Source organism: Podarcis gaigeae (assembly GCF_964106915.1).
Source record: "Podarcis gaigeae genome assembly, chromosome: 4".
Taxonomy (NCBI): domain Eukaryota; kingdom Metazoa; phylum Chordata; class Lepidosauria; order Squamata; family Lacertidae; genus Podarcis; species Podarcis gaigeae.
The window spans coordinates 75074742-75100021 of NC_139677.1; the positions used below are offsets into that span (position 1 = coordinate 75074742).

Sequence of the window (25280 nt, forward strand, 5' to 3'; positions counted from 1 at the left end):
AGAAATGTTGTTGCTTGCAGCAACTGAATAATCACAGCAGCTGGCATTGGATTATGGCTTGCAATTTGTATACTTTGAGTCATCACAAGGGCTTGATAAATTTTCTCCAGATGAGAGGAAAATGAATGTGGTGAAAGAGATGGTGGTGAGGACATCCATTTTCTCAGAAAAAAAGTCTATAGGAAGACAGCCTCATATCTGGGTTCTAGGCCTAGTAGAGTTACCCAAAGCCAGCCTATTAGTCATTCACATTAGCCTCGTGTGCACATCACATTAAGCCATAGTTACAGTAAACCAAGGTTTAACGTGAACAAAAGGTATGCTGGTGCATGCTTTTGAATTTGGGGGCCTTCTAAAATTCCCTACCCTGATCCTTCTGCATGGTCTGGCTTGCTGTGTTGTCCAAACCCAGACTCCTTGTTTGTGTCTCTCCACACTATGAGCAGTAAGCCAAAAACACACCTTGGCTTCTGTGAGTGGTTTGTTTGTAGAGAAACAAACCACAAACCCAGGTTCAGATAACATGACAAGACAGACCATAGCTTGTTTCCTGGCAATGTGGCTGCAGCAGGAGCCAAAGTGGAGCAAAGTGCCTACAATTTCAACTCATTCATGTTAAACCATAGTTTATTTTAACAGTGATTTAATGTGACATGTGAACCAGGCCATTATGTTGAGGGAATAATGTGGCACAGTGCATAAGTACAGCACTGGATTGTTGTTTTAATTCATGCATATTGACTAGGTGGTAGCAGTTGGGTGATAGGCTTTTGCTTTGAGTCCCACCTCCTGAGTTGGGTCATTGGCTTAAGACAAATCTGACAAGCATGAGCTTCTCCTAAGTACCGTTATAGCACCCGCACCAGCAGGATTTCCAGGTAATGGGAGTTAATCACACAAACAATGCTCTGTATTTTGTTGGCCACCAGATATCTTGTTTGTCTCCATTTGTTTTTTTTCCAGTTTTTTGCCATTACTGTACTATTTTGCAGTAGGTAGACAACACTGATGCCTGAGGGCTCATTTTATGTCAGTATTATGTCACAGTTGGTCTTCATTAAAGATATGTAGTTCAGTTACATTGCTATAACTAGATTAGATTTCCTGCTGGCACAATAAATGCCAAGACCTCAATCCTCAAATTTGATAGCATATTCCACTGAAATCAACAGGACATGATCATGGAGTGAATGTGCTTAAGGGATGGTGTTTAAATTTAAACTAGGCCTCTTGTTCGTTTGACAAACATTTTCTCTTGGGTCTGTGATTTTGAGCTGGTTTATGTGATATATCCCTGTAAAATTATCCTGCTGTTTTTGTCTATACCAGCCTCTTACCACACTGCTTTGGTATGGTTGCTCCTTCCCTTAACCACAATATTTTGTGTACACTGTAAATTGCTTTGTTTCCATTGTAAAAAGTAAACTGATCTGTCCTCCATCTATTTGGTGCTATTGGACCTTCAGAGTGCTAACACTTTGAATTCTGGAGATTAGCCAGTTGATTTATTTATTTATTTATTTATTTATTGAGAGAAAATATAATTACAGTAAGTGTTTTACAAATAGTAAATCTGTAACAGCACAATCCTGTACATATCTACTCAGAAGCAAGGCCCATTGAGTTTAATGGGGCTTACTCCCAGGTAAGTAGGGATACAGGATTGCATCCTGTCTCGGAGGTAGTTGATTCTTTAGTCTGCTTGTTAGCATCCACTACAATATAGATATCTATATTTATTCGGAATTATTGTCACTGATTAATGTCACCAATTCAACAAGACTATGTGTGAAACTCAGGTTGTCTTCTCCTCTGTTCTGAGAAATAATGTACAGTACCTGGTGTTTTTTCCCCACTATGACTCTCTTCTTTCTTAACCGTAATCTTATTTTGTAAACTAAGTATAACTCTTAGGGTTCCAGAATCATACCAGGACTTGGATCGCTCTTGATCGACAGTGCAGCTATTTTAATCTAAAACATCACTTCTAGTTTTGAACCCATAGAGGTATGAAGCTATTCATGAAAGCGTTTTTGGTGTATATACTGGCGATTTCCCCGAAAATAATACTTGGGTAGATGTTCTAGCAGAGAAGAATTTTTATACTAAGCCTAAGATTAGGTAGAACTAACATGGTTTTGCAGCTATCCGAAAACACATCTGCAAATCTTTTGAGGAAGATTGGTCAGAATTATGGTTAGGGGTGGAAACCACATGGAACCAAGCCACCCCACAATGTTTCTACCATGAACCTTGCAAAATACATTGGAATGGGGGAAGGTGGAGTTCAGAGGGAGTGCAAATTGACACATAGATTTTTTTTTTTTAACGGTGGGAGACCCTTCTGGATCAGAATTACCACTTTTCTGACTCTTCTTCCTGTGCTCTGCTTTCTGAAAGCTGCATATATAATGTTTCAGACATATAGGAAAGGCAGGCTATATTGCAGTCAACAATGGCCTTTGCGGTGAGGAATAGCTTTGGACTGCTTGGGAAAACTTGATTCTGGCCTTGAAGATAAAAAGTAGATGATTGCGTTTTTAAATTAAGATGTGGGCATCAACTAAAACAGTAAAATGACTTGGAAGCAGGACAAAGGATTTGAGTTCATTGGGAATTGAATGCATTGTTCTTTCTATTTTATACATATGTTCTTTTCTGACTGGTGTATAATTCCAACTGTCTTCCTTGCTCTCTTTTCTTCCTATTCCTTATTCCTTTTGTAAACAGAGCATACCAAATCCAGCTTCATTGCTGGCTATGCTCCACATGTTTGTTTTCTGTACACGTGCTGCTCTTGCCAACTCTGTTGGGCTTTGGCTGTTGAGAGGAGGAAGGCAGGATGGAGGGGTGGCAGAGTGACATGAGAGCAGGCTGCTGCTTTAGAAATTCATATTTGTTTAAAGCTTAAAGGCTGCTTGAGAGAACTTTTGGAGTGAGGAGAAAGTAGAAGGGTGGGAATGGGGAAGAGGAGAATGTAAACTGTGTCAGCAGTAGCAAACTTTCCAGCTGGGGCCTGCTCCTGTTGCCTGTGTGAAGACAAGTACTTTTAAAGATCTTAAATCTCAGATAAAGCACAAGTGGGGACTGCAACAAAATGTTGCCGTATGTCCTTGCCTACAATACAGCTGTTGAAGGTACTAGCCAACTATTTTGCCTAAGCAGAGCATCCCCTGCCCTGCACCATATATGTACACCTACCCACACCAATTTCCTGTTTTTCTTTTCCATCTGATACTCGGCATTCAGTGGTTTCTGTGCATGCTCAGAAATGTTAACATGGTCAGAAAGCTTACATCTCATTTTGCAAGGCATGGGATACTCTTTTCTTGGACAATGGGCCACAATACGCCTCAGGAGAATTCAGAGTTATGCATTACATAGGAATTCCAGCGCAAGGCACTATTCCATGGATACTCACAGAACAATGGGAAAGCAGAATCAGCAGTAAAGACAGCCAAAGCAAACAAGACTGCAGGGGATCCTTACCTGGCTTGATTGGAATCACAGAAACACACCCTTGCAAGGAATGAACAGTTCAAAGACTGATGGGAAGGAGGATGGAGACATTGCTGCCCTTGGGGGACTATTTGCAACAACTCCAGAGGAAATGGTGAGACAGTACACTTGGATTCCACAAAAGGAAAGAGCTAAACAAGCAAAGTACAATGCACAAAACCAAACAAAAAATGTATCACCTGGAACAATTGCACAGGGATGAAGTGAGAAGCTGGTACGACAACCAGCCCACCTGGATGACTGTGGACCAGTGGTGAAGGCTCCACTGTAGTGTATTTGCTAGCAGCAACCTGTTGGCCAAACCAACTGATTAAGTTAATTGTCTGCTTTAACAAAGATGTAACTAGATGTATAGAGTTCAGAAGTAAAGCTAGCAATAGCAGAGGGAGGAGTATGAAGGAGAAACCGGAAGTGGGGAAGTACAGATAGGTGGAGATGGCAAGGAGAGAGCATCATGCCCTGTAACTGTTCTGTATGAAACTATTTTAATGAAGTACACTGTTATGTGGGGAGCTGCCCCTTTGATTGCACAAACAGTGTCACCTTAAGAAGCTCTAACTTGTTCTAGATGCTCTATAAATATACGGGGATTTAGTTTTCTTTCACCAGAAGGTGAAATTTTAAATTAACTGTCTCCACTGCTCAGTGGCCAAGAGATTATGGGCTATTATGAGATTTCAGGGAAACAGAGGAGCCAACCTGTTGCAACTTGCTCTTAAGGTTTTCTGAGCTAAAACAACTACTCAGCTTGTTTATGGTGCTCAGGTTTGGGAACTGGCTGTACTTCTTCAATAGACAGTATCCAGAATAAATATTTAAGATCACGTTTGTGCTGCTTTCTCTCCCAGCGTCGTTTCTGAGGCTAGAAAACAGGTTTAAGTTCCTTGAAAAGTAAAATCCAGAGGCTGCTACTTAATTATTGGCTTAGGCTCACCAGAATGAATATTTCTAATGTAGCACATTTATGTTTTAGGGGATAGCCAATTAGGAATCAGCGCATAAATCCTTGAGATCTGTGACAGAGGAGCACATTCAATAGGGTGGGGTTTTATTCATTATGGCTTCAGCTGGAGCTCACATTACAGTTAGATTGGCTGGTAGATATAGAACATCAATATTATTTGCCCTATGTTGAAGGAGCCAAAATTGGTATATGAAAATGTTTGGTTGTGCTTGACATAGCTTAGTCAGTAGAGCATGAGACTCTTAATCTCTGGGTCATGGGTTTGAGCCCCACATTGGGCAAAAGATTCCTGCATTGCAGGGGGTTGAATTAGATGACCCTTGGGGTCCCTTCCAACTCTACAGTTCTGTGATTCTATGATCTCCTGTGATCTAATTACTAGGTATTGTAATGGCCAATGGCTAAGTAATAAATTTGAATCTGACCAGGGCCCATAGAGGTTCATAGTTTGTAAGCAGAAAGGCTGCTCTGAGGCAGATTTGAGCAAAGCAGATGATTTCATCCTGGAGTATAGGGTGTTCAGGTCAAAAAGCAAGGCAATTATTGAAGAGATGCTTAAGTGGAGATTAACAATAAGACTTCCAGGCCGGGCAGGAAAAGTTAGGGATTCAGAGAGGGCCTGAATCTCAGTTCAGCAAAGTTTAAAGTTCATGCAAGACTGAAAGCTGAGAAGATCCAAGTCGCTAAATGGCGAGGAGAGGCATATTGTTGAACTTGATGGATCACTGGATGTTCGCATCTCTGTCTCCAAGTGCAGTTTTTGGTTTGATTGGAGTATGTGTATGTTCCTACTCTAACCAGCTTTCATGGCAGCACATGAAATAGAGAGCTCATGCTTGTTCCCCAAAGACCAAGGTTTGAAGCAACATCTGATGTTATGCTGCTTCTATAAATAGCAACATTTGTCCACTCCAATGAACTAAGCCCCACATTAAAATGAATGTGCACTTAGTGTGATTACAGTCTTAATTAATTTGCAAATTATAGTCTCAATTAATTTGATATTCCCACATGTTCTTTCTTGCAATTGCACATAATTAAGCAATACACTTGCCTTATAGCTCAAGATTGCATTTGAGATTGGCTTTGCAGGAAAAATCCTATAGAGTATCTAACATAATTAAAATGAAGGTAATTGTGCCTTAATTTTTTTATTTTAGGGAGTGCTTAATTTCATCATCACCATTTTATTTGTATGCGACTTTTCCATAGTTAAAACCATGCACAAAGTGACTTACAATATGAAAAAGGTACATAATTGAAGAATAGCCATAGACAATAAGTAAAACACATCAAAAAGTACACAAAATTGAACGATTTCCACATAAATCCTAAGAGCTTAATAACAGCAACATCCCCTGTTAACCAATGCCCAAGCCCAGTTTTTGAAGCTGGATTTAGTCAGGGCCCAGCCCTCCCAGGCCAGGTGGGAAAAGGCTAGCAAGGCAGGGAGCAAGTCATTCAGAACTCACAGCCAAGATGGGCAAAGCTTACACCAAAGTCTATTGAAATTACAATAACTTGAAAGAATAACTTAAATTGTATGTCAAGAGTAAAGTTCCTCCAGATGTAATAACCATGAAAAAAACCCCTGCTTTATATAAAGACATTTTGTTTTAGGAGCATATTGTGATGTCTCACAATGCCACGAAACTAGTGATGCTAAAAATAGCAATTACAGTTGCCCGTTTGAATTCCCAGGCAGTCATTATGTGTGCTAAAGTTATGGAGGTTTTGCCAAGGATTAATGAAGTCATGGAACTTGAGATAGCTGGAAGTAATTTCTGCAATATTTCATCCAAATGCTATAGGAATTTTAATTTAATGAAGAGAAAATAGAATAGGCTATTACTTAAGATCCTGTGATTATTATTTTTTTAAATCCTTTGTTACAGCAACATAATTCCATATTAGCTAGCAAGTTATGGCTCAGTATTCAGAGGGTCACTTTGACAATTTGGTTGCCCATAAGTGGGATCTGCCACAACTTGTTGTAGTGCAGAGTACTCCTGTTCATTGTTCCAGTCATACTGATACTCCATTCCCTTCCGTCTGGTTTTCCATCCTGTTTCCAGCACTCGTTCAGTATTTCCTCACCACTGAGCATACTCGGCCATCATTGGGCAGTTGTGGGGTTGTTTCCCCTTATACTTCTGCAGACCTCAGGTTTTCTTCCAACCACTATTCATACCGCTCTTGTACATGGAAGATGCCATTTTGGATTCATAAAGATCCACACTCAAGTGATTGAGTTCTCCATAAGTACATACAGGGTATTGGTATATAACCCAAACTAAGTGATGCTACTATTGTGCCAAGTCCATGATAAGAAAAACTAAACTGAATAATGAAAATGTCAGTATAAACAAACTATGGACACGATCTACCCACTAGCAGCCAACTATTCATGGAAAGATTGGCAGTGTTTGTCCTCTGAATGTGAATAGGCTTATCTGAAGCATTTTGAACACAAGAAGAGCCTGCTGGATCAGAACAAAGGCTTGTCAAGTCCAGTATCCTGTTCTCACAGTGGCCAACCAGATGCCTGTGGAAAACCAGCAAACTATGTGAGCAAAGAATATTCTTCCTTCCTGTATTGGGAACAGACAAGCCGTGTTTCCCATATCTCTTTCAGCCCTTCCTCTTGCCCAGGTGAAAGTTTCTTGGGCAGCATGTACACCAGTGGAGGTTAAGGGGACATGACACCTCTATTTGTCTTGTGAAATGCCATCTTTGATGCATTTCCACAATCCATTTTGTTTTGTATCTGATGCATAGAGGTTACTATTAGTAAGCCACTCCTAGCTGATAGAGGAGGTCAACGTTGGAGAGAAGTTGATTTCTGAAAGTGAAAAAGCCTTGGTGGACATACTAGACTGAGGAAACAAGAATAGATAGCAATTACAAATATGACAGATATTCATTGTCTGTAGAAATGAGGAGATACTAATTGCTGAAACACAGAAGATAACTAGAACTACTGTCTGCATTGTATTTGTCTCAGCAACATAAACATTCCTGACAGGTGGTATTATATAAGAAAAATTGAACTTATCAAAACAATCCCAAAGGAGGAAACAGATTGATTCCTGTCGTAGAGAAGTCCCACCGTGTTGCGGACACGATTGCAATGGTAGGGACTGGACAGCATAGGAGGTGTGCTAGCATATGTTGCTAAACTCATGAAATGCAAAAGCACCATAAATGGCAATCTTAAGGTGTTGGAATTCATCTACTTCACTGGCCAAAGGAGGAATAAACTTGAGCTTGGTACTCGCTGATATATAGGCAGGCTATTTATGAACAAGTAACCAGTACACCCACACACAGAGTGACCTGGTTGACAGGTAGGCTTTATTACCAGTTTATGTAATCATCAGCAGCAAAGCTTTGCTGGACATTATCACGTCAGGCTTCCAAGTGTGGCATGTATATGGGATCTTTGTAAAAGCTCACTGTACCTAGAAAAATGCATGTAAGGGGGAAGGCTAGGCTGCATGGTTTGATTATCTGCATGGTTTGATGAACTGTCTGCTATTCTAATCACCTCATAAACACCGTAGTATGCAATAGAAGAAACTGAAACAGAAACTGAAACAGAAGAATTGCAATTTGGCTTGGATGGTTCCTCCAGCGCTGAAGCTGTGTGAATTGAGGGCCATAATGTTTGCACTGTGCAGTGAAAACATAAGCATGCTGAATCAGAAGTAAGCCCTGTTTTTATTTTTATTACTTATTTTGTTTTGTTTTTTATTGCAATTTTATGCTGTGAACTGCACTGAGATCTGCGGTATAGGGTGGCATACAAATTGTGGTGATGATGATGATAAGTGGTGCTTACTTCTTAGTACTACTTACTACTTAGTAAGTTTGTAGTACTTATTACTACTTAGTGTTACTTACTACACAGTAAGTTTACTTAGGATTGCAGCTTTCATGCTGAATAGTACTAAATTTTGGAATTAATTAGATTTTTAAATTAATACATACAAAATTTTCCTAAATCTACACACAAACACAACTATACACATATGTATGTCATACCTGCTAAGAGAGACTATGGCTCAATGATAGAGCACATGCTTTGTATTTAGAATCCCTTATTTTAATCCCTTGTGTTAGGAAAGGCAAAACTCCAAGAGACACTGCTAGTAGAGCAGACCATACTGGGCTAGATGGGCAAACAGTCTGATGGTGTTAGGCAACTTCCTAGATTCCTATCCAATCACAAAAGTTTTCTAGATACACTTGCTGGCATTTGTAACCAAAAAGACATTGAGACATAGAAACATTAATGTTGCACTTAACAATAGTGAGAGAGACCTGGTACTTCCTCTGGCATGCACAGAGGGTTGAGGGCAGGAGGGTTCAGTGCAACTACAAATAATTGCCATCAAGTAAGCCAGGACAAATTTGTGGACCTGCCTTCAGGTCAAGTTTTTCATGCAGTCCAAACTACAACCAATACAGTATCTCTCTTTATAATATTTAGTCAACACATGCTGGGATTTGGTTGGGGATCTGACAACCCATTTAGTTTTCTGAGCCACTTTTAATACAGGTCTGGTGATAGTAAAACTAGTTGTCTTGGGAGCTAAAGTAACTTCTAGACTATGCCAGGTGGTTGTATAATCTGTGGATGTTGGAGGGATGAAATGAAGACACAGCAAAAGAGATGAAGGATGCAGATGTTTAACTTTCCACCAGGGGTCCTCCTGGCTGGAATGGTTTGTTTACATGTAGAAAGGTCTAAAGTCCTCTTAAATCCCTTCCTTTCTAGATGATGCTACCTATTTTTTTACAAAGTCCTACATTTACTTACTTGTATTTAATTTTAATCCCACCTTTCCTCAAAATTTTTACCTTCATCTTAGATTTACAGCTAACAAAAATCCTTTCAGGCTAGATATGCAGAAATGAGATTTAAATTTCTTTGTTGGACAAGATAACATACAGAAGACTAGTCATGAAGGTGTTTTCATGCTATTGTATTATGAAAACTGATAATCCACTTCTGTTCGTATGCTGTAGATCACTAAATGTTGCACTGGAGGCACAATGATGTGATTTTTGTTGTTGTTGCTATGGAATGACTTCACTGTAGCTTGAAAGAACTGACATTTTACCATGGTAAAAGCGATGTGTGAATTGGTCTTGTAATTTATTAGTACTGATATTATGCAGCATTCCCTTAGTGCTAATACCACACATTCCATGCTTGGAACACAGGGTGAATATTGTCTTACCTTATTTACAATATTCTGGTTATTTAAACACTCTCTTTACCATAATAGAACAAAAATCTTGAGTTTGCAAATAGGAAAAAACCAGTGATTTACTGTTTTAGGGGATTAGTGTTCTCAGTTTTGTTGAAAGTTATTGTGGACATAGAAGGCCAGTTTTTGTTAAGCTGCTGCTGGAAATCTGGTAAGAGTTAAAGAGCTAAGAATTACGAGATATGACAGCATTCTGTAATTATTTTTAGTTTATCATCCCTTATGTAAGTGCTTGCGGGCTATGTATTCTCACTTGCGTCATTAGCATGTTCATTTGTTAGAGGTGGAAAGAGTGAGAGAGCCATTAGAGAAGAATTGTAGTTAAGATTTCATTTGCGGTATGGAGCTGTGGCAGGAAGTGCTTGGGTTGCAGAAAGCATTATTAATAAAAAGAAACATATTTGGCATTTTATTGCAAATCCAGTCCCTTTGAGCGGAGAGAGAAAAGGTTAGCCATCTTCTTCAGCTCTGAATTGGTTTGCAGTGCCTGCTTCTGATAGCTTTTATCTTCTGGAGTAATTTCCTTGACCATTCTAGTTCCCGGCGTAGTTTACCTTTATCGTGGATATATACCACAGTCTTAATTTGTAAACTCATTATAACATACTTACATGTGGCAAGGAGAGTTTTACCACATCCTTGGGCTTCACCAGAAAGCAAGGGCTTCAGAGAACTGATAAAATCCTGCTCACCATTTGACTGGATACTGTGGCATTCCCTGTGGATTTGTACTTAATTCTAGTAAACTACCACTCGCTAAATGGTAATCTGTACCCAAGTCATCCAAGTTTGCAACATTCCTGTGAAGGGCAAGGATTCCTATGGTGAAAAGGGACTCCCGCCGCCTTTGCGCACAGGTATTTGCACGAAGAGGAGGCATTGTGGACATCTTGACAGCTGGCCCACGGCATGCTTATTAGTTGCTCCTTTACTGTCCACTCCACTTCCTCATCTTCCCAGCCATCTTTCTTCCCTCCTGCAAGCGCCAAACCCTGTCCCTTCACTGAGCCCCAGCCTCTCCAGATTAGAGCTCTCCAGGGACCTTGTCTTTTGAAAAGAGGAAAGAAAGGGGGAAAAGGGAGGGAAAAAGAAAGAAAGAGAGGGAACAGAAGAATGAAAACAGACCCAAGGGGCAATAGTCCCTCGAGCCATCTCACTGCATTACAATGAATATGGACTCTATTAAGCTCCGTTCTGCCTGTTAGCGTTTCCCAGGGCAACACAGCTCCCATATGGCAAGCATGCAGCAGATTAGCGTAGGCCTCTAGGCCTCATTGAAGACCTGAGGCTTGACTGGCAGTTGAACTCCCTCCCCCCTTCTCCTCACACTTGACACTGCCTGTGTTTATCTAAAGCGGGGTGGGGGGGTGCATTTGGAAGGTTATTGTCCGGGGCAATGAGAGATAGGAGAGGGAATAACTGAGCCAAGCTGGGAAGGAACATGGGAGGGAGTGGGGCTGGCTGGCCAAAGGAGGGAAAGGGAGGTAAGAAGGGAGCAAAAGGAGATAGGAAGGAGGGAAGGTTGGAAGGGGGATGGCAAAACACTTCATAAATATTCAGGAAGGATGCTGAATAGGGAGAGGAGAAATAAAGCAGATGGAATTCATGTTAAAGAACAGCCACAATCACCCTCCAAAAACAAGAAAAGAAAAGAGAACTGCTTTAAAGGAGCATAGGGAACGACGTTTATCCAATTAGCAGGGTTGTCAAATTGAATTTATACAGAATTGAAGGGGGGGAGAGGAGTGAAAATTAAGTGTGTGGGGTTGGGTGGGGGGAGAAATATATAGAAGAAAGGAAGTGCATCTCTCCCCCCCCCCTCCCACTCTAGTAAGGAGATTTTATCCTTTATAAGGCTAAGGCAGTTTCCAGAGTGTGTGGAAGGCGGGCAACGCAAGGGGTAAACTGACTATTCCATTTTACTGTGATCTCACTTTGGATAAGAGGATAGAAAGAAGTAACAGAAATGAAGCATGATGCAAGAACGACAGCATTGCTTTGGATTAAGGCCGCTTTGTACCTGAGAACGCTATGAATTTGGGACTGGGATATTAAGTATATTAGATTATCAGTGGAAGTCCCCTATCATACACAATTGTGATAGGCAATTGTCGCTTTAGCTGGTGACATTGGTTTCTGGGTTGCAAGAGAGAGTTCACGTGCCATAATTACTTCAGTCCTTAGTCTATAAGCAAGGGAGGGTCTCAGTGGTAGAGTTGCATGATGGTCCTAAATGCTTTCAGTGGCACTTCATTGATAACTGAGTAATTTTCTTGTAGACTATCAAAACAGCTAGAGAAGATTTGATTATATGAATATATGTGTGTTCATACAGATCCACTGACTAACATTGAAACATAATTTTTCTGCTTTTTATCACTTGGTCAAATGGGCAACCTAATCTGTAAATTTCCAGGGCTGTGGGTAGCCACATTAATCTGTTGCAGCAAAATCAACAAAGACCCTTGTGACATGTTAAAGACTAACAAATGTCATCATTGCATAAGCATTTGTGGGCTTCATCATGAAAGCTAATGCCTTAATAAAATGTGTTAAGCCTTTAAAGTGCTACAAAACTCTTGGCTGTTTTTTCTCATAGAAATGTATGTCTTTGATTTGTGATTGTGCAATACAGTACAGTAGGTGTGAAGACCTGGGAAAAATAAGAGTTTCCACCTGTTTCTTTTTAAAACACCTGAGCTTTCACATCTCATTCTTCCCCTCCTTCGTTGTTGCTTTTTACATTTTGTCCTACAATACCCACCAAATTCAAGAATTGTTAACAATAGCAGCATGCATTCGTAGTCTATCTGTAAAGGATAGAAAACACCAAAATTATATATTTATTCAAAAGTCAGTTATGTGAAAGAATACAGCAATACCTATTCATTGATCTCTTACTGAGAAACAGCTGTTGTCAAAAGCCCTATTTGGGTGTTCTTCGTCATGCAATTATAGTTCCGTGAGGAGTGTCAGTGGGCCATGCTAGATGGCTCTGACCCTACTGTTGTGTCCCCTTCATCACCTTCCACACATTGGAGGGTGGGGAAAACTGAATTGGGGAGGCTGCTCTATGTGTTTAGGCTCACTCCATGATTCAGAACTCTGCTTGGGCAGATGCCCTACACCAGACCTTCCCTCTTCAGTGTGTGTAAGGTGGTTAGGGGATCATGATGGAGGGGCAGGGCCAGCAACTGTTGTCCCACTTTTCCTCTCACTCAGCAGTAATTGCAGAAGGGAGAACACCTGAATAAGGCTTAAGTTTCAGGAGATTCTCTAAATGTCATAAACCTTGAGCTTTCACTAAGAAGGATTCACATTGTACTACTCACATTTAAGGCATGTTTCCCCACCCCCAAAGAATCATGGGAACTATAATTTGTTAAGGGTGCTGGAAACTATAACTCTATGTAGCGTAAACTACAATTCTCAGGATTCTCATGGGGGGTGGGGACAAATGTGCTTCAAAGGTATGGCGTGTATGCAGCCACAGTCTCACCTCTATGGGAGAAACCATAAGTAGCAATTTAACAGCTGGTCTTAATGTGGTCAGTTAATGAGCTATTCCATAAGTATTTGTGTCACTATTCTGTGTGACCTATGGTCATGACCTATTGTCCTTAACATATATGGAAATGTATGTGTTACTGAGATCAATGAGCTAATTTTTTTTTTCAAATACTGTACATTATTTTGTTCTTCTAAAAAAATGTCCCATGCTTTCCCCCTTCACAAATGAGTTGCTCAAAGCAGCATAGAAGAAAACATAAAAGTAATAGTGATCCAACCATTAAAACAAAAAATGAAATTAAACCTGTAATCTTAGTTGACTTGCAAGTGACCTACTGTAAATCTTGTCTTGCAGATAATCGCTTATTTTAATTACCATGAGCAATGATGCAGACTAATTGTTTTGTATACCTGTAGACAAAACTAATTCATGCAAACAAAAAATAATTAGAGATTACTATATTCAGATCAAGAGGGAAGCCTAAAATGTCCATTTTATGGGGTCTGATGTTCACAACATTTAAATTGTGTATTTAGCTTGGCTTTCCTGTTTCTAAAATCAGTCTTCAAGAGTGGCGTATCTAGGGCTGATGTTATAAACTGGTCTGCCACCTCAGATTCCTTGTAAATGTCACCAAAGTGGAGAAGATTAATGGATTGGTTTACATCCTTGGCCTGCACTTTTTTTTAAAGCTTTCTTTTCTATCGTTTTTTCAGCCCTCAGAAATGGGCTGAAAGCACATGACTAATTGTGGGCATGCCTTCTCTGCAGCATCCTGCTGCTGGCTGGCCTCTATGACAAGAATGGGACATCATTTCTGGTTGGGGTTTTTATCAATCCAGCCCAATACATGGTCAATATGGAACATAGTTCAACTTCGTAAATAGATTCTCTTTGATACCTGACAACAGGAACAAAAGTGGCAGAGTCAAGACTATCTTGTTTGGCAGCCCATTTAAAACCTAGACTTTCCTAATGGAAGTTTTGCAATGTCTGCTTATTTTCCTGCACGATAAAATACGTAACTCGTGCACTCTTCCCTTACATCTTTTCTCATTTGAAGTAGTTCAAAGGTGAGCAAGATATTAACAGTTAAAAGGAGTAGTCATTCTTCTTCCCCCATGCCGTAGCCTTGAAGTGTTTCTTATATTTGTTTCTGTCAAAATTGTACCTGTGACTAAGCAGGGGCAAAAACTGAAAAGCACAGACTCTTGATTGTGTTTTATGCAGTGGGATCTTATCCTTATTTACTCATAAGTTCAGTGGGAATTACTACCAAATCACTTCTCATAGCATCACAGTCCAGTTCACTCAGCTTGTAGAACTTTGATACATCAATCCCTTTGACTGAAGACCTGGCAGAATTGCAGTTGCCCTTAGACAGGAAACCACCTTACAGGCTTTGACAATTCTGCCTGCCTGTCTGAGTTCCCTTTTCATTTCTCCTTTCCCCAAACACCTTCTCCCTTCCCCCATTGTCCTTCATCCATTCCTCGAGTTGCAGCAAAAGGCTTGCTCATGCCCAGCAGCTGAAACATGGGCTGTTTTTCATTTAGGACCCTCCTCATAAATTTCAGATGGTGTGGTAGTAACAAGAATTGCTTGGCTGGCCCTTATTTAAGCAGCAGGGGGTCTGGAGCTGCAGGCAGCATTTCCTCAATAAAACCTTCAGATTCTAATCAACAAACACCTCTATAGCTGCCAATGTTACTATTATAGGACTCCCTCAATCTTCCTTTGTCCTTTCCTCCATCCCTCTTATTGTTCTCCGCAGTGTATACAGATTTTTCCACATATACACACTTTTGAGCAGCATGGGGATAGGTGACGCTGATGATATTAGCTTTTACACCTCATGCATCTGATTCTCCCCCTCCTTAATCTCTGCCAATAGTGTAATCGTTGATTTAATGAAAGTGACTTCCATGCCCCCAGTCCACGGACAGGAAATTGTTTTTAACCTGAAGGGAAATAATTTATAAAAACAAAGTTCTTACTTTTCATTTCCTCTAATCCATTGTCCCTGTTGCACCTTTACTGGTGGGATAATGAAGGATTCAGTCCAGTCAAAGTTGAGAATTTTAAAGCTCCATTGATTGAATGGAAGAGTGAAGCATGGGCTTATATCTCTTCCCTTGGAGTTAAAAATGACTTTAAAATGCTTTACTTTGACAGTACCATGCGCAAAGTAAAGTCTAAATCTAATTTGACACTGCCTTTGAAGTCAGTGGGGTGAGGATTCTAGCCTGAGTCTGGATGCATTTATATTGGTCTGGTTTTATTTTATTTTTAAATTCCTTACTGCGGTATGTGAGCACTGTGTCTATATAGTATCTGGTGTATCCTTGTGTGACAATTTTCTGTGTCTCCTTTTTACCATAATTTCTCCCCAAAAAGCTTTTCTTTTCCTGTTTTTTTCTCTATATTGTATCTGTTTGTATTAAGAAGAGCCCAGGGGCTGAGGAAATCAATTCATTTGTCTTTCTGTTTAAACCAAAATATTTTTTATAACCACAGCCAAGTAAAGAGGTAACAGAACTTGGCAAACAAACTATTTAAGCTGCACTTGATTGGACGTGTTCTTATTTTATGTCCTAAAAATATCCGTAATAGCACATTAGTTCACTGCGATGTTTCATTTGTGGTGGATAGAGTTTATACAATGGGAGCTAAGCAGGACTGTGTTGTTCACATATTAATTTTACTACAAATGAAAGATCTGCTGCAAGGGAGCGTGTGGTGGTGGTGAAAAACAGTCATATTGATCACTACCATGAGTGTAACATGTGAACAGTGCTTATGTTCTTCCACCGAATGCTTAAGTATGGTTGCAGCTCGGTACATTGACAATCCATAGGCTTCTATATGCTTAGTTTACATGAATTTGTTGTTCCAAGAGGCAATTACTGCTGCTAAATTCAAGTAACCAAAAGTCCACTTGTTTAAATAATCATTTTTATCATACACTGCTATTTGCAGTATAATTGTGGCAGTTTTCTTGACCCTCTGGCTATGAGACCTTCTGGATCTTGTACTGAACCATTTATTGATTTGCCGACATCAGAGAAGATAAATGTGCACTGCGCTGCATTCATGTTTATGACTTCCTCTTGTAAACGGTCCTTGCAAAAGAGGCGATAAGATCTGAACTACCTAGTTTCTTCACCTCAAGCTGACTTCATGGCAAGAAGGAATGCCGCCTTCACTTATTAGGGTTAAGAGGCACAACTATCCATGTTTGCCTTTAAATTTGTGATTCCATCCTCTGAGGACTAAATGCTGACTCTGGGTGTTGATGTGTGTCAAAAAAACTACCGGTATTCTCTTGACTAACCTACTATTTTATCTCTTATCTCCCTGTCATCCAGGGCACCTCACAAAGCTGAATTTCCACCCTTAAGTCCTCTGGGGCAGCTTATGGGAACTTCACGTGGCATCTTTTGCTCCAGACTCCTCTGCATGGGATGGCCATGATATCAGAGGGGGAAAGACCAATGACTGCTATCATCTGTTTGCTCTTGGCATCTGCTGGTTGCATTGCAAATTTGGGTGAGTGTCCCCCCCCCCCCCATTTCCCCCTAATAAATGTTTAGGGAAGCTTTTAATGTTTGATGTACTACAGTATTTTAATATTTTTTTGGAAGCCACCCAGAGTGGCTGGGGAAGCCCAGCCAGATGGGCGGGGTATAAATTATTATTATTATTATTATTATTATTATTATTATTATTATTATTATTAAGCTGCTGCATTTTCAAGGATTCAACTTTATTTCCATTTTGCTTATGGGATTGGTCCTACATCTCAACTTTCAAATGCTGCCCTCCCTTTAATCTTTTTCTGTAGCCTTATTTTCAGCCACTTAGGACTGCTTTCAAATCCCAAGTCAACATTTGAGAATCATTGCTGAGTCATGAAATTTGCTGCTCACCTGGAGTGAGTAGTGATTGCCTGTGGGTGAGCAGCCAAATGGCAAACTCACCTAATTCCAGAAGTGGTATACCTCTAACCATGAAGTGATGGGGGCAAAATAACAGAAGAGGCCTTTCTTGCTTTATGAGATTTCCAGGGCTACGGTATATCCCTGTTAAAAACAGAATGTTGTCCTTTGATCTGATTCAGCAAGACAGTTCTTACATTCCACTTTGTACTGCTTTTTTTACTTAGTCACCATAGGACAGTACTTTGCTTCTCTCACTATGGAAGCAGAGTATTACAAATGTTCTCTATGTGTACTGTCTCTCCTGAAGTAGAGGGCAGGGCAGAGAGAGAGAGAGAAGGCAGCTAGAGTAGTGTGTGATGGAACATGCCTTTACCTACATATAAAGCCACATTAACTCAGCATGGTGCCCTTGTTGAGAATGAAGATCTATATCCCTAAGGTGAAGTCTCAACAGTTGAATGTGATGTATTCTTATGATCTTACTAATAAGTAACCAACCACCAAATGCCAATAGCCTTCAACCTGTGGTATCCATCTTGTTCTATTTTTATTGAATTCTGTTCAGAATGTTTAATGCATGACAAGCCTAAACAATGTGAATATGATTAGAATGTTAATAGCTGGTACCTACAGTGTTAGTAGATCTACTTCCCTTTTGTAAACCAGTGTTCATGAGGATTTCTCAACTGTCCTCCTTTTTCAGGTCAATCTCGTCAGGTCACCGTGCAGCCTGCTTCTGTGGTCCAGAAGTATGGTGGCTTGGTCAGCTTGAGGTGTATGGTCGAGCCCTTGACTGTAAATGTGTCCTGGAGACTAAACGGAAAGGAGCTGCTTCACTCAGATGACATCCTGGGGATCCATATTGATCAGAGATTGCTTACCGTGGCTTCCTTAAACAACGACACAGTGGGCCGGTACCAGTGCATAGCCCGTGTGCCTGAAGGTGTTGTTGCCAGTGTTCCAGCCATGGTAACATTAGCTAGTGAGTAGCTTTGCTTCTTTTCCTCAATGTACAATGCATTGTCTTTAGTTGCCTGATTCAGTGCTAATCAGATGATCTAAGCATCCTTCATTCTCAGACATAGGATATATTTTGGATGTGAATGCTGGCCTCATGCTGGGTTACACATATGCTTCACAACAAGCCTCATTTTGGAGTGAAGCAGAGCGCCTTGTACTTGTCTGACCTCACACAGGCACTCCCACAAATAGGACTAAGTAGGATACTCAGATTGGGATGCTGGCATTGTTTAAGAGTCAAGAGTTCTAACATGGCAAGCCCACAAGGTAAATGCTATTATGTGTATGAGTCAAAGGACAGAACTGCCTAGTAACCTGTCTTGACTAGTATCAGGAGGGTTCCCTCTTCAGGGCACCACAGGGCGTGGAGGGAAATAGAGAAAGGAGATATGCCTCTAAAAGATTGAAGGAGATACATTTGTGCAAAACAGGGGCTGGTTTTGTTTCAAAGCCAAGAATTATTGGCTTGTCATCAAGATATTAATCAGAAGTGAAATGTTTAGGTTGGGCTGGGTTAGAAAAGGAGAATGGAACAGCAGCTCCAAGGCTCCATGGGAGGGGTCTGCCATTGGGTTGAAGCCTTTTGGGGATTTGGAGTGAGCTCTGCAGTTAGATTAAGTTTCGGAGAGTGCATTCCAGAGCAGAATGGGGGCTGTGTTTTGCTTGTGGGCTCATAGAGGAGGGGAGTGAAAAGGTGGATGAGATTACTCAGATCATGGTTTGCATTTAACAGGGACTGGGAAAGTGCTGCTTGCTCAGCCTCTTAGCACAGTTGTTTTGCTTATGGGCCTTTCTAGTGTTCCCTCAAATGTTTTTTATTTGGACAAAGCGGTCATTGTTCAGCCTACCTGGCTGATGGCTATCCATTCCAGCCTCAGTGAATGAGGGGAGTCAGGCTTCCACAGCAGAGCTTCTAGTAAATCTCCTTGAATGTCCATAAAATCTGGTCCACAGATCCAGCTTGCTTTTGTAAACTGTTGCTGTTGAAATAAAACAGTTTTAATTAAAATTAAGAAGACAGCAAAGTAGTGATGTTACGTCACAAAAAGGCCATTTACAATATTCACTTTCAGAAGTAGCTATAGTTGGGAATAATATGTGATTATTAAATAATCTTGTATGCAAAAACTAAATGAGGCTGGTATATTTCAGCACAATGTATGCTGTTTGCTAATAATAAATGTAGACACTGAAAATAGTATGGAAAAAGACCCAGAACACATATTTTCCTAGATTCCATGTGAAATAGTTAAATTAGGAATATATGTTATTAGAGAAAAGTGGAGAAAAGTAACAACCAAGAATGTGATGTCAGATGTCCAGATTCAAAGTTTTCAGTGTACACAGACGAGGAAGTAACACCTGTTTTTCTAGAGCTTATGTGAATTGGAGACACATAAAATTTCCCACCAAGTCGCTTTGAGCCCATTGATACGGGCTAAACTTCCATACATATTTACTGGAAAACTCCAAGACTCGCCAATCCTGCTTGCATGCTACATTAAGCCATAGTTAAAAGCAAGCTGTGATTGAATGTGCAGTGTGCTCATGCATGCAGCTAAATGGTTCTTGCCCCAGTCCTCCCTTGCTGCCACTATACTACTAAGAAACAACTCAGAGTCTGGCTTGTGATGACATTTGAATCCAGACCATGAGTAGTAACCAAGGTTTGTTCTTGGTTTAGTGCTTGTGGTTTGTTTATGGGAAACAAACCACAAACCTGGGTTCAGACATCACCATTCTAGTCGTTTCCCAGTGTTGGACAGCAATACTACTAGGAGAGGAGTGGAGTGAGAATTTTTCAGCAGTGTGCACCATCATAATATGGGCACTGAAGGAACCGCTACTAAAATTAGCTAGAGGCTTTAATAACTGACTGAAATAACACTGAGGACAGAGTCACATTAGCTTGTTGGGGGACTTGTAGGGCCAATTGGATTTCCCCCTTCTCTTCAGCCTGGCTTAAATTTGCACAATGTTAGATCATGTGCCATTTCAAACCAGGTTGACAGGAAAGAGTTGACTTACTGTGTAACCATATTGCCAGTATGCTTATGTTGAGTTGTTAGTGTATGTTACAGGTTTTGAATTATTGCCTTCAAAACAATAGTTTAATGTTATCGTGAGTGTTTGTTCATTTGTTGTTTTGCATAAAACGAAATTTGCTTAAATAAAAGATAATCATAATATTTTCCCTTTTGTGTATGAAAGGAAGAGGCACAACTGGTAATTTTATTCCCTACATATATGAAGTGAAGACTGACAGACTGAATATGATAAGCTACATAATATGCAAGAAGATCTATTATGTCTTATCATTTGTAAACACAGAGATATTCAAAAGATCTCTGTTCAAAAGATGCCCTTCCAATTTCTGTTGTATGCTAGTTGCTGAACATTTGCTCCACGTGCTGTTGAGAGAAGGCCATGAACACAGTGGCGTAGTGTGGGGGGTGCAGGGGGGGCCGGCCGCACCGGGCGCAACATCTGGGGGTTAGGGTTAGGGGGTGCAAATTACTTGCCTTGCCCCGGGTGCTGACAACCCACGCTACGCCACTGCCTCTTAGATATTGAGAGAGCTGGACAGGTAGGCAGCAGAAAGGTGGGCTTATGGGACTTAAGGTTTAGTGGCAAAGTACATGCTTTGCATGCAAAAGGTTGCATATTCAGTCCCTGGTATCTTGGAAAGAATCCAGTCAGAATCCTGGAGAGACACTTTCACTGTAGACAATTCTGAGATAGGTGGACCAACAATCTGATTTGCTATAAGACAACTTCTTGTGTTCGTTCTTTAGGGGAAGGATGCTGGAGTCATTGAGACTAAAGGTGTAAAGGGAAAGAGCACTGGCCTCTGGCCCCAGCCCTCCAAGGAAAGTGACACCTTGGAAAGGGCAAGACTAGCCTAGCCCCAGCCATCAACCAGAGAATGAGTAGCTGCAAGAACTTGCTCTCCTGCAGCAGGAGAAGGAAGCCTGCCATGTCCCTTGGGATTACACAAGTGAGGGGAAAGTCACCCTTATCTCTGCCACTGGCCAGAGCAACAAGGGCTTGGTTTTGTTGCAAGCTGCCTTGGAAACCGTTAGTTTGAAAGTTGAAGTATACTTCTGGATGCAGGAGATAGGCAAGGAGAGCAGTACCTTGTAGGAACCCTGAGGATGCCCTAGAGCAGTATGTAGTGGAGAAGTTTCAAAAAAAATGAGGAGTCTGTTGGGGTTTAGCTGAGAAAGAAGTTGCAATTCAAGCCCAATGGAGGTTGTTCAGAGGTATTCAGAGTAGGCATCTGGGCCCATTGTGGAAAGAGAGAAGCAGAGGGACACATAAAAAGAGAAAGGGGATGTGGGTAGACATCCCTGGTTGTCAGACAAAGATGGATCTGAAAGAATCTTTATTCAGGATTCCTCCCCTCCTTTTTTTTTTTTAAAAAAAACCCTCCTTTGGTTCTTGGAAGGTATGTTAGAGACTATATCTCCATCTCTTTGGTGACAGTTAAGGTTTCTTACGAGGTTTACACATCGCCCTTCCTGTTTCCCAAAGTCACCATGTCTGAATGGGATTATCCCTGCCAATATTTTTGACATGTTGGCAGCTGAACTTTAGCCTTGGGATATGCCTGCCTTTAGTGCAGAAATGCTGATTGACACCCTTGAGCTGGTCCCTGCTCAGGCTACTTTGGAGAACTAGTTGAGACTAGCAGTTAATTCCTTTAGCAGATTTTTTTAAACATAGAGATAAATTGACTATTGTTACATAGTCCTTGACAGAGGGAAGGAAATGTGGAAATGGTAGTCTTGTCAAAGCAACAATAGAGTTGCAGTTGCTCATATTAGCTGGTGAATGCGTGCAGCCGCTCCCAAGCAAAGATAAATACAGGAAAATAATCTTCACACATGGCAGTGTACATCTTTTATTTGTTGCAGTTATATTATTCTTGAAGGAAAAATGTGGCACGTGAACTGGCATTCTCTGATAAATACTACCTGTTTCTGACTCTGATGGCTGCATAGGAAATCCTGTGCACTGTTGGTTGGTGCTGGTTGGTGATGGTGTTCTTAAATTTCAATAAAAATAATTTTTTTTTAAAAAAAGGAAATCCTGTGCACAAGGATAGGGATGCTTGAGAAATTCATTTGCTTCATATTCCAAAGTGAACTGACCTAATCTGTACCCCCCTGACTAATGCGACACTCTACATTTGTTGTATTCAGTGTTGCTTGAATCCTAGTTGTTTTCTGCCTCTGAGCAAAAATTGGAATAAAAGACCCCCAAACTAAACACACAAATGGAACGCTAGAAGGGTTCGTTGTAGCCAAAGTACAGAAGGATTCTCTCCAACAGGATTTTCAATGCAATGTCCCTCCTTCCGAAATGGATCTTTTGCTGCCTTCAACTAGCTAGATTGGGAAGAACCCTGTTTAAAACTGGGCGGATTCATGTAACAAACCCTGTCAGCAGAAGCCCTGTGCAAGGACTTCCACTTGCACAGTGCGGTTTCCCTCTCTTCCCCTATGTGCCCTGTAGAATTGGCTCTGGTGGCAAGTTGTGAGAACCCCCAGAACAGCCTATGGCGGGAGGGGGGGGTTCCGGCAAGCTGCAATGTTTGTGTGAATGGAACGTTCAACACAGCACAATGTTGAATTTCAGCATATAATTCTTATCAGCAGACACCTCTCAAAACTGAAACTGTGGCAAGATGAGGCAAGAAAAAAGATGATAAAAAATGTGGAATTCAGTAAATATGTAGCTAGCATATTTGCTAATATAATGAAAGAGGGCCAGTTTCAGCATAAGCAAGAACAGCTGGCTGTTCTAATTAACACCAGGTGAACTCAGCATTGTATATGAAGAATTCAAAGAAGAAGAAGAGGCAGTCTGCTTTGTAAACAAAATTCTCCTGAGTGTTACCTAAAAAATCTACAGTTTTGTGAAGCATCCTTCGTTTTCATTTGTATGCTCCATTCTGAATATTAAGCTATCAAAGCAGCCTTCAGCTGGAGCTGGACACCTGGGTGTTAGCTTTTTGCAAAGTGGCAGTGGGCAGTGACCCCTTGCACAGAGGCATCTTTGGGGACCTGGGGGCATTTGCAGCTGTCTTTTCAACAACAAAAAACCTCATTTTTCATTTTGCTTCTGTCAGGGCCTCTAATCTGATAAGTCCCTTGATACAGCTGTTGGCTCCATGTTGAAAAGCTATTTTCACCCTCTAAGAACTTCCAGGGTAGAATTACAGCGAGGGAGAGAAGGAAATGAAAACACAGGACTGTTCCTGGATTTATATAATGGTGATAGTAGACGTGTGAGAAGATAAATGGAATATGTGATACACAAGTTTGGAAGGCTGGATAGGATATGTAGATATGCAAGGTAGGGAAGGATGTCTGAAAGATGTGTGGCGGCTATGCACATCTTTGCATACGGGGATGCGGGTTTACAATAGAGAGCGGGGGAGAGGCTGCACGTATACAAGTACACGTAAAGTACATTTGTGACAGTGGCACAGGAACACAGCAGCTGAGAACAGAAGGAGGATATGTTTTAGGTATGTAAGAAAGGTGGGGATAATGGAACTGTGAACTTACATGGGGTGGAATTCAACATCTTGCTAAGGTGATCATCCTGCCAGTGCAAGCATTTCTGTTTGCCAGGTGGGAGGATCTCCCCTCTCCTTCCTGACATGCTGACATGCTGGGAGTTTTCTTACAGATTTGAGGAGGGCTCAGAGAAGGGGTGGAAGTCTTGTTACAGTAGAGCAGGGCTGTCCAACTTCCAAGAGACTGCGATCTACAACCACTATAAAAAAAATTAGGGAAGCCAAGGTTGTTCAGCTTTTTTTAGGAAAGCCAAAGTTTTTGGGGTGGGGGAGGATCCCACGATTGACCAGGGGCATCCCGCAATCGACCAGTAGATCACCATCAATCTGTTGGACAGCCCTGCACTAGAGGGTCTCTGTGATCACTTCCGTTGCATAATGACTTAGCAGAATCTGGTCCATGATGTTTTGTGGGTGTATCAAGAGTCCCATTCTCCTAATGTTCAAGGCACCAGTCTCTGTGCTGGTTGGTGCTGGGCTATATGGACTCATAGGACCAGGATGATTGCACAACCACTGCCACACCAAAACAGCAACAGTCAGTTTAAACATCTGCAGTAGGACGTGGCTCTTCTCTCAGATATTCTTTGTTCTACGCTATTATAGCCATTTCAACTCGAAGAGGTTTGCTTATGTTGTATATGAAGTGAGTTAGCAATGCAGCCAGAGTTTAATGGAAGCCAGGCAAACTGCTCCACCATTCTGTATTCCTGTAGCTTAAATGTGGATTACCAGTGAAACATATCATATTCTGCTTTGCATTAAAAGAGGCTTTTAGTCATTTTATTTTCCTGAACTTGCATCTTTCCACAGTAATCCTTTGCTGAATTTGATGTAATAATATATTTGGAGATTTGGTCATTTTAATTATTTTTAATTTATTTCCCCCCAGGAGCGCTTTTTTCTGTCTAGTACATTTTCTTCTGCCTAATGTTATCCATCGTGGGATTTGAGTCCTTCAGATACGGGGGACAAACTTAAGGGGGATTTGCAAAAATCACCAAATTTGGGCAAGATGGATGGCAACTAACTAAGTAAAGAACAGTGCCAGTTTAAAGCAATATGTTATCTGGGACCGAAGGCAAACTGACAGCAGATGTTCTTAATTTTACATTTCAATTCAGTTTAAGAGCTCCTTGGCTTCTTATATATAGAACACAGATTTCACGTTCCAAGCAACATCAGTGTAGTGGCTGGCAGTTTTTCTTTACGATTGCTCTGTTTTACTCCAAAGCTCGTAATAACACACTAGGCCTTTTTGTTGTATATCTGTTTTCTTCACTTTGGCTCCTCCTCCTCCTCCTCCTCCTCCTCCTCCTCTTTGCAAAACCAAACAAAAATCCTGAAGCTGAGTTGTAAAGTCTCTTGCCAATATGCAGTAGTAATTACAGGCAGTTTTATCATCTAGCTAAAGTGTGGGAAACTGGATATGGCAGGTGGGCAAGATATTGATCTACCCCCC

At 40.9% G+C, this 25280-nt stretch overlaps 1 protein-coding gene across 7 annotated transcripts in view; it reads left to right on the forward strand.

The window, feature by feature from the left end:
- BOC (BOC cell adhesion associated, oncogene regulated) overlaps positions 1-25280 on the forward strand; it is a 74933-nt gene that overhangs the window by 25322 nt on the left and 24331 nt on the right. For all 7 annotated transcript variants that reach the window (XM_083736197.1, XM_083736196.1, XM_083736200.1 and 4 more), the window contains 2 exons: positions 16639-16819; positions 17915-18193. In XM_083736197.1, the coding sequence (XP_083592323.1) occupies positions 16735-16819; positions 17915-18193 (364 nt within the window). In that variant the 5' untranslated portion in view covers positions 16639-16734. The remainder of the gene's footprint in view (positions 1-16638; positions 16820-17914; positions 18194-25280) is intronic.